At 39.6% G+C, this 11930-nt stretch overlaps 1 protein-coding gene across 1 annotated transcript in view; it reads right to left on the bottom strand.

Annotated features, from left to right (window-relative positions):
• Window positions 1–3154: 3154 nt before the first annotated feature.
• ANOS1 (anosmin 1) overlaps window positions 3155–11930 on the bottom strand; it is a 194478-nt gene continuing 185702 nt past the window's right edge. Inside the window, exons 13-14 of the mRNA XM_050963697.1 lie at window positions 8803–8944; window positions 3155–4955 (exon numbers count right to left, since the gene is read on the bottom strand). Of these exons, the coding sequence (XP_050819654.1) occupies window positions 4897–4955; window positions 8803–8944 (201 nt within the window). The 3' untranslated portion in view covers window positions 3155–4896. The remainder of the gene's footprint in view (window positions 4956–8802; window positions 8945–11930) is intronic.

Below are 11930 nucleotides of genomic sequence, written 5' to 3'. Positions count from 1 at the left end.
GATATGCAGTTTGAAGCTGATTTATGGAAGAAGAGGATAAGACTAGGAATTAATAGAAGCAAAAGCATAAGCTCTTTCTGCAGGAGATAATAAAGCAACATTTCCATGTAGAAGGATAGTTTATTACTTAAACAGTATGTACAAATTCTAAACATGAAAATACTGAGTAACAGAATATCAGACTCTATTTACAATTACATTGTTTTTTACAAAATGTTTTTACAAGAAGCATTTTTGCTCTAAATAACATGACAGACTTACACATACACACAAATCAACCTTTCGGTATTACATACATAAATAAATATTGACTTTAAATGACAGTTATAGGAACATAATTTCTACAGCCAATTTGGGCAACAGATAAGTAGTTCTGTCATCTCTGCATTACAATATAATTAAGTAAAAAGGAAAAATTATTTCACATATAGACCTCTGTTAATTACTTTGTAAATTGTACCTTACTAATATATTCAGTAGAGGTAAGACAGTCATTACACTTCATGCCTATAACTGAACAATGAGTTTGGGCATGCAAAACCATATATAACCATCATCCACATCTGCAGGTATTCATTTACATTTTTAAATAAAGTTTTTCTTTATTTACTAAAACTACATGCAACAGCTTATTAGCATCAGATTCCGGGTTACAACGCACAAGTTTGCATAACAGTATTTATAGTAATTGATGTTCACAGGTACTGATAAAAATGTTAGAATATACTTGGCATACAGGGAAAGAAAAGGAATTAATAAATAAGTCAATATCACAGCTAGCTTTACAGATACATAGGGCAAAAATAAATTTTCTAAGAGTGTTGTACAGGGGATTTAAAACAGTCTGGGCCTTATCCTATGTTCTTTAAGGTGCTTATTTAGGACAGCACTTAAGGGCATGCTTAAATCCATTCCTATTCAAGACAGAATTAAGCACATGTTTAATTTAAACATGTGCTTATGTCCTATTAACATCAATGCAGTTAAGCATGTACTTAATTTCTGTCCTGAATAGCAATGCTTTCCTGAAGCAGGGCCTCTATATCCAGAACTCTGATTTCAATGAGAGTGTTGGGTAGGAAAGGAATTCAGATTAGGCCCATGGAATATTTCAACCTCAATCTTGCTTCCACTGAAGGCAATGGTAAAATTCCTATTTGCATTAATGGTGAAAGAACCGACAAGTGTTTCTTTGATTTTGTGCGTGATACTAGTGCCACCTGGGAGTTGCTGCATTATTCCCTCAACTACAGAGAAATGCTATGAAAGTCGAGGGTGTTTAGTATCTTGAAGTTCTGACCTTTTATTTGTAAGAAGTTCTTGTCCCTTTCAACAATATTACCAGTGAATACCACATGGCACCCATAATAGTATGGTACAACCTTTCTCTTTTTAAGTTTTAAGATAAAAATATTGTCTAGTTCTTATTCTGCTCTATCAAAAGCACAAAAATTAACTGCCATAAGAAAAAAAAATCTCATTTTTAAACAGCATTCAATGTAAAAAAATAGCTTCAAATGCAAAAAAAAATGTTAGAGCAAAAAATGGCATAATCCTATAATTTTCCATTAGCAAACAAAATGTATGCCATCCAGGATTTAACTAATAAATCAATCACAATAGTATAAGTAAATTAGTAATATATGGGTGTAAAAGTGCAGTGTACCTAGAAATATCCCACTATCCATATCTGACCTTGATTACTGAGAAACTGAGGAAAAAAATTTCTAACTAAAAATCTCAAGTAGTGATTTCAAACTCCATTGCTGAATGCAATGTTAGCATGTTTTAGACTAGTCATAAAGTTTAGACAGTAATAAACCCTGTACAATTCAGTAAATGAGGATTTATGAATTAGACACTAAGACCCATATCCTCAAGGTATTGAGGTGCCTAACTCCCACTGGATCTAGGCATAAAAGTCTTCAAATATATGATGTTAAATTCAAATAATTATATGAAAATGGCTGGTATTTAAGAACAAATAAGGTATCATTTAATGCCCCATGTGTTGATGGTTTGGTTAACTCATAAGATTTCAGGATCATTTATTCCCACGAAATTTCTATAGCTGAATGTTGAGTTGAGAAACTGATTATTAAAGAGCAAGATTAACGTCTTAATCATCTATTTATAAACCATAATCTGTTCATTCCACTCCCATGCCATTCACCTTTATCTCCAAGATATAAAGAGTCAAATCCTGCTGGCCTTACTCAGGCAAAACTCAATAGCAATTCTTCAAAGACAGTTTTGCCTGAGTTAGGCTGATTGGTCCTATAATAAATAATCTACATTTATATAAATATATAAAAACCTCCAGACTATTTTATAAATATTTTAATGAACTTCAGTCTCCTCCTGAAACATCCAATTAAGAAAAAGTAACAAATCTTGCAAGCAGCTCAAACCATTTGGAGGAATATGACATTCCACACAACAATCAAGACCTATCGCAAAATAATCAAGAGCTGTTAATTTGCCCGGTTCTATCTTCTTGAATCCAAGGTTTGTCATCAACTTGGATTTCAAAAAGACAGAGAGACAAATTCTGCACTCAGTTACATCAATGTGAATTCAGCATAGCTTTGTTAACATCAGTCAATTTATTCTAGATTTATTCCAGCGCTACAGAGAATAGAGTCTGGTCAAAAAATTTAGGCTGAGAAGCCTAAGGGAATTAGGTGTCATAGTCTAACACCAGAGTACTTTCCTAGCCTTATTTATGTCCTATGTAATTTATATGTATAAAATTGTGCCATGAGTTGATCCTATTCAAATTGCATAGATTTAGTAATTTATTTCTGAAGACCTGTGTACCTAGATGCATGTCAGATTTCAGTTGAGTGAAAATAGTGGACCTTCTGTTAATTACAGTTCCCTTCAAAGTTTGCTCGCATTATGTAATAGGGAAGAGAAGTTATGGTACGTATTGGGGTTTTTTTTTGTTTGTTTGTTTTGTAGCTCCAAAGCATGAACAGCCCTTAATACCTTGTGAAGTAACTATCCAAGGCCAAAGACTTGTACCCTAAAGACAGCTCTGTGGAGTTATTTGCTCCATGGGTGTATATATCAAAAAGGTACCAGGGAAAATAGAAAGAGAAATGCAAAATTAATGAAATAATCTCTGAGTTGTCTTTTTTTTAAAAAAAAAAATTCAAATACTGGAAAAACTGAATGAACAAACTAGTCATAAATTGCAGTGGGGCTCTTGACTCTTGGTAGCATCAACCTGGTCAAATCTTTTCAATGCAGATGATCTGTATTTGAATTTCTTCTGTGCTGTGGTATGCTGAGCATAGCCATTTTCTTTCAGTCTCAGGCACAGTTATGTTATCTTTTTGTTTAGTGTTCTTCAGAATATTTATTGTTGTTTTGACAAGGAGCATTTCCTCCTCTGAGGGTATCTGAGGAAGAAGTCGAATACAGAAACTTTATCTGTAGTCAGATTTGGGTTTGTTTGTTTTTGTGGTGCTTGTTGTTGGGGGATTCCATGAAGTTATTTGTCAATTTCAAGTTACAGAAAGCTTGAGATGTATTATTCTCATTTAAAGATGTGTAATGTAATCTGCAGATGAGAACGCAGAGACAGCAATTTTTTGGACATGAGGTTGCGTCATCAGGATTATTTGTATGGCCACAGTGTATAGAGGCAAATTTTCCATCATTCTGATCATAAAGCCAAGCAGTTTCTCTTTACTATTGAAGACTGTCTCTCTGTGGCAAATTACTCTTCCTGTTTACATTGCACAATAAGGTCACCTGCATTCCCTTATAGTTAAAAAACAGGGTACCCTTCATGCCTGAATTTGAAAAATGCAGTCAAATAAATTACAAGCGAATGACTTCCAGACATCATTGTATTGTCACATAATTCTGTGAGCGGAGTACCATGTAGCCAGCACAGCCATTCTACTGTCCAAAAGATCCTTAGGGGAAATAGATATGCACATCCAAAAGCCAAAGAAACCCCAAAGTAACTTGGAATGCTGATGTCTAAAATTCACTATTTAGTTCTCTAACAGGGAAAATACAGGATTCTCTTCAATATCTATATAAAAAAACAAATTAGGGGAGATTTTCAAAGGCATGTGTCCAGCTACTATAGAACACCAGTGGAAGTTAGGCACCTAACTGCAATTTATGCCTTTGAAAATCTCCCTTGTTAACACATTTTGTTAAGGAGAGAGCTTCATGATACCATTTCCACACAAAATATAGATATACTACTAAGAAAATACATCAGCTAGTATGATCTACTTTTGTTGTTGTTAAGTTAATAGTAGTTTCCATTGCAGACTGAACTGTATGTTTCTGTTATTCCTATTTATTTGGTTGTGCACTTATTTTAGATAAATAGAGATCTCCTTTTAATGGCAAACTCTATTTACTGTATAGGCTTAGCTGATGTAAATTGGCTCAGCTTCACCGAGTTCAACTGAGAGGTGCTAATTTACCCCAGCTGAAGATCTGACCTCTGGCTTTCTAAGTTATGTATACATAAAAGAACAATGTCTCAGATATTGTTATAAAGATTAGGAAAACAAAACCCTCTGTTATTCACTGCACCCCTTCAATGTACTTTAAACCTAGGAAACAAAATGTTATTACAACAAACATATATTTGATTTTTCTCAGATGTGTTGAATTGGATGCAATCTTCAGTTAGCAGAATAGGGGTGGTACTGTCATGATAGTTGCTGTACATTTCAACCTGGCATTGGTACAAATACTATTCTTCATGCTTAAACTATGTAGAAGTAGCTACAAATCATACAGGAAGATAACTTCCACTGGAAAAAATTGATTCATTGTTCCTACAGATGTGCATTTTTCTGGTCTTCTTGTGGGAGCTCAGTTTTTCTCTCAGTTATTTGTTTAATCATCTGAAGCAGTCTAGTGTTTTTCTGGGGGTGGCTTGTAGTGATGTGGATGGTGCTGTTTCAGATGAGGTCCTAAGTAAAGAAGAAAGGGTATGCACCACTTTTAACCCTTGTTGTATATACGATAAAATAATTAGGCACCCATCACCATAGTACAGGGGTCAGCGACCTTTGGCATGCAGCTCACCAGGGTAAGCACCCTGGAGGGCCGGGCCAGTTTGTTTATCTGCCGTGTCAGCAGGATCGGCAGATTGCAGCTCCCACTAGCCGCGGTTCACTGTCCCAGGCCAATGGGGGCGGCGGGAAGTGCTGTGAGCCAAGGGATGTGCTGGTCGCAGCTTCCTCCCTCCTGCATTGGCCTGGAATGGCGAACAGCGGCCAGTGGGCACTGGGATCGGCCGAACCTGCCGATGTGGCAGATAAACAAACCCTGGTGAGCTGCGTGCCAGAGGTTGCCGACCCCTGCCATAGTATCTGAGCATCTCCCAATCTTTAAAATTTTTATCCCCACAACATCTCTATAGGGCAGGGCAATGCTATTATCCCCCTTTTACAGGCAGAAAACTGAAATACCAGGTGACTTACACAGAATGTCTGCAGCAGAGCAAGACTAGAAGCGGGGTCTCTTACAGCCCAGATTGCCACTGTAACCACTGGACCATCCATCCTTTCACTGGAATAATTGCATAGAAGGCCCTGAACCTGAAAAAAACTCCACCTGTTCTGACACATGCTCACACACAGTTCTTATGACTTCAGTGGAATTTTGAAAGGATGGAAGGATCCAAGTAGGTCAACTATTTTGTTGGATCATGACTAATTTGTTAGATATTTCTTTGGTTCCCATAAAACTAACCTGAATTATTCTAAATGCTTAGAAAATAGTATTTTGTTGTAAGCAACTTCTTAAAATCTAACTGCATAAAAATGCAGGAAAAAATAAATTTAGGCAGCATTTATTGTCTAAGAAATAACATACTTTGCCTTTTTTGTTTATATTGTGCAATCAATTTACAATATTAACTGAAATAATGTGCAATGGCTTGGGGTCACAGTCTTTCCAGGGGAGAAGAAAATAACCACAGTTCATATATTACTATGTAAACTTCAATTAAAATCAGTGGCAAATGCCCTACAACTCAGGGCTTTGACTGGAAACATTGATAAGAGCTAATTATGCACCTGTTAAGTGTTGCTATGCTATGAAGCTCTAAACATAGTACTATGGTATCTATTCATGGGTTTGAGACTAATGGGACTCCATGGCTCAGGGGATAGCTAATAGGATTCAGAATCTTTCACCTCTAGATATTACATTTTTTATGTATTTGATGTCAAATAGGTAGAGCCACATTAGCCCCTCCGCAGATGGAGGAAATGAAAAACCAGTGGAATTCTGCTAGAGGGGACATGGAATGGAGGTTTCTATCTCTGAGTGACATCACTCACCCTTCTCCCTTGATGTCCCTCCATGGCAGCTCTATGGAGTTCCAGATCCACAGAGTGGGGAGAAGAACGAGGTCAAGGGGGCGCTGGTGGAATTATACACTATCTGCCCATCAACCCTTTCTAGTGTGAAATACTCCCCAAAATTAACACTGTCTGAAGAACCAATAATTTTCCTCTCTGTTTTGTGGATGCCCCTTTAGTGGGGTTCTGGATGCACTAGGTAGGAGAGTTCTTAATAGCATAACTTTGCTGTACGCCTGCATTGTAGTGGGACAGGTGCACAAGCAGCAGAGCAGAAATAAAGTGACATAGGATCTGCAGGTGGACACTCCTGGAGGATCTCAGAGGAATCCACTCTTTCACAGAGCAATATAAATTCTTCCTTTGAGCAGAGGTGGAATTAAGCCAGTATAGTCCAGACTGGACCTGCACCTCTGGCGGTGATTTAAAGGGCCCTGGGCTCCAGCTGCTGCGGGGAGCCCTGGGCCCTTTAAATCACCCCCGGAACTCTGGCAGCCGGGCTTGGGTGGGGATTTAAAGGGCCCAGAGCTCCCCGCAGCGGCCGGAGCCCCAGCTCCTTTAAATCACTGCCCGAGTTCTGCTCCCCCAAAGCTCCAAGTAGCAGGAGCCCTGGGCCCTTTAGTTTGCCCCTGAGCCCCGGGGCGCCCACCCCCCTCTGCAACTGGTAGCTCCAAGAGGATTTAAAGGCCCTGGGGCTCCCAGCCACAGCTGGAGCCCCAGGGCCTTTAAATTTTGAAAGGCTCCACCATTTCCGGTTGAGGCCACACCCCCGCTCAGGACTCCAGCATACTGGTAAGTCCTTTAAGTTACTTTTTTCTCTGCCTTTGAATCTCTCAATCTCCTGCTGCGGGAACAATGTCTTGGAAACTCTGATGGTAATTTCATGGCACTTCCAGCCTCCTTGGTGGATACGTCTGGTGCAGTGGGATGATTAGGACCTTAGAAATTACTTCCCATTCTTTTGTTTCAAAGTGACTTCAGTGCTCACACTAGGTGATGCATTGATCATATTTAGGATTGAAGATGCACAGAATGAGCAGTACAGTGCAAAATTCCCATGCTGCTCTAATAATGCTCATCAACCCTGTCCTGTAGGTTCCATTGCCATGGGATAGTAAAATTTCCATTTCCTCTCAATTCTTGGTCTCTGAGATGAGGCTGCCAATTGTCATGAGAACTTTGAGGGGGAGGAGAGATCTGGGCACATGGAAATATGTGCATATAGGTCATCAGAAAGCCAGGAAACAGTACAGACTTTGGATCACTTCTAATCTAGTCTGGATTTCAAGATAACCAAGAAGTCAGATACCCTGTATTCTAAACCTCCGATCACTGTAGAACTCTTAATTCCTAAATTCAGCCAATTATTTACTACTTGCATTTCTCTCTACAGCACCTCAGTATCCTAGATGTCTTATCCATAGATTTCTCACAAAGCAATGCACTGGCTGTGCCACACGTGTATTTTCTTTGCTATAATACTTTGCAATGGCCTCAGCATGACCCTGAGGTCCTGAGATAATATCACCAGATCACTTAAACTACCTTTTTGCAGTTTTCCCCCCCGCCAAAGAGCGACCTGAATTTAACAAGTTTTGGAGGCTCATAATCTGAGCTACTATCTTAGCCTATAATGCCAAATAGGTGGATTGTTTGTTTTTAACTTGAACCAATATTTGTGTAACTGATCATTAGATATCATAACAGAGTATTTACTAATGTCCCTTGGTTAACAGTTTGTGGCTCTGATTTTTATTTTTATTTTTTAGCCGTTGTTTCTACTAAGCCTTGGTGCAAATTTGCAGTGTTACATTAGTGGGAAGACAGTGATTATGAGCAACAATAGCATTATTCACGCGCTAAATACTCTAAAATTATTGGGTTCATTTACCCTTTATATGTATTTATATATGGGGAAAAACAACAAAAGCTGTGTGGTAAACATACTGTGGATGCAATTCAAAAGTTCATTGTGGTTTCAGAGCTATTAAATGTTCCAGCAGGATTCTCCATTTTAATTATAGGGACTATCCCTGAAATCCATAATATCTCTAAAAACAGAACAGTTTAAGACTGCTCACACCTCAACTACTAGAACAGGGCCTCATCCTCCCTGATTGAACTGACCTCGTTATCTCTAGCTTGCTTGCTAGCATATATATACCTGCCCCTGGATATTTCCACCACATGCGTCTGAAGAAGTGGATATTCACCCACGAAAGCTCATGCTCCAAAACGTCTGTTAGTCTATAAGGTGCCACAGGATTCTTTGCTGCTTTTACAGATCCAGACTAACACGGCTACCCCTCTGATACTTGACACTGTATAAAGGGTTAGAGCAGTAAAATCCCATGACTTTGTTTTAATTGTTGCAGTAGACAATGTTTTAAGTGCCTTTCTCTGCACGTATGCTAGTGCAAATACTTTTATGTCAGGTCACAACACTTACTATATGGTGAAGATGGCAGCAGATCAGGTGTTCGGAAAGATTTTATTGTAGCTGGTCCCTCCCCGCCTGTTGTCAGCACTTGCACTTCTAATCGGTAAAGTGTTGATGGCCTCAGGTTGGGGACAGTCAGCACATAATGATCCTAAAAATATATGAATGGAATAAATTCTTATGTCTACCAGAAATAATAGACAAAATTGATCCATCCAGACATTGTACATTAAGTAGATACTTTCTTTTTCACATACATACTTGTTTTAAAATTGTGTTGCAACTCCCTCAGATTGTTTTCTTAAGATTTTGTTTTAATGATTTCATACATTTATTATGTAGTTTACTATTCTTTTGGTTTGGTTAGCATGTTCCTAAAGAGTTGGTATAAAAAATCCCTGGTAGAGCAAGAATTTGAAAAAAAGCCAGTTCTCAGGCCTGGTCTACACCTAAATCTTAGATCAACCTAGCTACATTCATACCCATGAAAGAAGTAGTTAAGCCAACCATAACCCAAGTTATGCATCTGAAGAAGTGGGTATTCACCCACGAAAGCTCATGCTCCAAAACGTCTGTTAGTCTATAAGGTGCCACAGGATTCTTTGCTGTTTTTACAGATCCAGACTAACACGGCTACCCCTCTGATATATAACCCAAGTGTAAACACAGCTAGGTCAATGGAAGAACCCTTTCTGTCACTGTAGTAAGAGTCAGTGCTATCGTGGCACAGCTGCAGCCCTGAAGTTGTAACGTTTCTAGTGTAAACATACTCATAGAGTTCACCTATAGGACATTTTTCCCTTGTCCCTTAAAATACAGCTTTCCCTATAGTTAAGGATAACTTATGCCACTTCCAGATACTTCCAACTTCAATTTTCTAGTCAGTTTCCTGAAATTAAAGTGTCAGTGTCATGAACTGAGTTTATTTCTAGGTTTTATTTACTTTTCAGATAACAAGTACATTGTATGTCTCATAAAATATTTTATAGAAGCCAATGTTTGTCTTTAGTTGCCATTGATTTGTAAACTGATGGCCTTTTTGAGTCAAGGGCAAAAGCCTCAGCTGGTGAAAATTAGTATAGATCCACTCAGCTACCCAGGCTAATGAACAGGCCCCGAATTTTTAATCCCATTTTTGAAGTGGAGAGTGTTCAAATATTAATTAACCCTGGGCCAGACTTTTCACTGCTTTGAACCCTGTGCGATCATTTACAGTCAAACAAATAAGTGCAAATTAGGTGTAAAACACTTCCAAATGAGAATGCACACATGTAAATGACTCAAGGAAATGCAGTGAAGAATCAGACCTTCAATTCAACTTCTTCCCAAATTCGTTTGGGCTGCTGAATCACCAGACAACCATCCACTGGAGTAGTCCTAGGACTGAACTAGTGGCATTAAACTAATGTCTGTGGAACCAAACACTGAACAAACACAAAGTAAGCTCCACCTGGTAGCTACACCTAGCATGCTAGGAATTGGCACAGGAATTTCTTCTGGCAGGCAACAGACAGAGCATTTAAAGTATGCGCAGCACACTTGTTCTGATCTAGCTCACTGAAGTCAATGGAAAGACCACTGGGTGCTTAGTGGCAACCTCTGCCTCTGGTGGAGTTGGCAACACCTCTTGAATGGCCTCCCTCCTGCTTGCTGCTGCTGCTACTACTACAGGAGGAACTGGAGCCCTTGCAAAGAAAAGGGGGAACAGTGCAAGTTAAATCTTCTCCCACTTTATATGAACAGAGATCTAGTTCTATTTTGAATTATCATTATTTAACTGTCCTTGTAAAGGGGGCAAGGATCCCCTCAAGTTCCCTCCAGACCCTGCTTCAGGTCCTTGCAATGTCTTTCTCTCACTTCCTCACAGATGCCCAAAGGGTTCTTGGAGCAAACAAACAGGGCTGCAAAGAGCAGGTTTGGGCCCCGGTGAAAAAAAAAAATTGGGTCCCCCCAGCAACAGCGGATCGGCTAAACAGGGCTGACAAAGCTGGACCCCAGGCCCCTTTCTGGATCACTGGGTCACAATAATTTGTACCAGCTTCCTCCCCACCTCATCGACCCTGCAAACAAACTAAAGAAAATTTCCCTTCCCTCTTTCTTCTCTTCTGGGAGAGGGGAGTCTGTGGGAAATTAAAGAGAAGTAAGGATGACCTGGATCTCAGGCAGTCTTCTTGAGTCAGCCCTTTAGGCTTAGTCTAAACAGGGTCCACCTCCAGCTTCTCCATGGGGCATGCTGCTCTGCAGCTGGGTTGTGCATCTTCAGGAGCAATGAGGCTTGTTGCTCAGTGACAGACAGAAACAGTGCTGCTTTCTCTCCTTGAGGGTGGGGCGGGGTAGAGGGAGGGATAGCTCAGCAGTTTGACCCTGAAGGCAGGGGGCTGGACTTAATGACCTTTCAAGGTCCCTTCCAGTTCTAGGAGACAGGATATCTCCATTAATTTATTATTTACTTGTCTCCTTCTCAGCAAGCCAAGCTGAAGCAGAGCAGCCTTCTTCCTCTTCCCACAGCCCTTCCTGTGGCAGCTTTTCCTTTTTAAGCTCCTTGCTCCCCCATCCACCCTGGTAGAACAAGTCTCACACCTGCATTTTGTTAGTGTTGAACAGGCCCAGAGAAACTTGTTAGTCCCCTCTCAGTCAGTGTGAGGGTGTGTCCCTTTATACCTTGGTCCAAATTTGCAGAAAAGGGAGAAGAGCTTTATTTTCCACAAAGCACATATCCAGATGGAGCAGAAGAAAGGTTAATACAAAGGAGAGAGAAATTATCTTGCATTCAGGGTAACCCCTCTAAGTTTCCCATCCTGGATATCAAAGAATTAACAAATCCTTACTATCCTAGGAACAGAGTGGCCTGATCATCAAAAGAAAAATATCTTCTGCTGCCTAGATGATCTTTGCCTTCATTAAGGCATATCTCAAATATGGTTGCTAATTTGACAATCACACACATTACAATGTTTGATGTGTCATCAAGATGAGTAATTGTTCTGGAGACGTATCCCAAACAAGGGGGGGAAAGTGAACCCATTTTCTGCTCAAACACACATGGTGCCTGGCAGCTAAATTGTGACTAAAAATACAAAATTAGCCATGCACACAAACATGCAATGCCCCCAGCAATAAAAAGAAAACAAACTTAC

Source organism: Gopherus flavomarginatus, chromosome 1 (assembly GCF_025201925.1).
Source record: "Gopherus flavomarginatus isolate rGopFla2 chromosome 1, rGopFla2.mat.asm, whole genome shotgun sequence".
Lineage (NCBI taxonomy): Eukaryota > Metazoa > Chordata > Testudines > Testudinidae > Gopherus > Gopherus flavomarginatus.
This window is presented reverse-complemented; position numbering and strand designations above follow the sequence as displayed.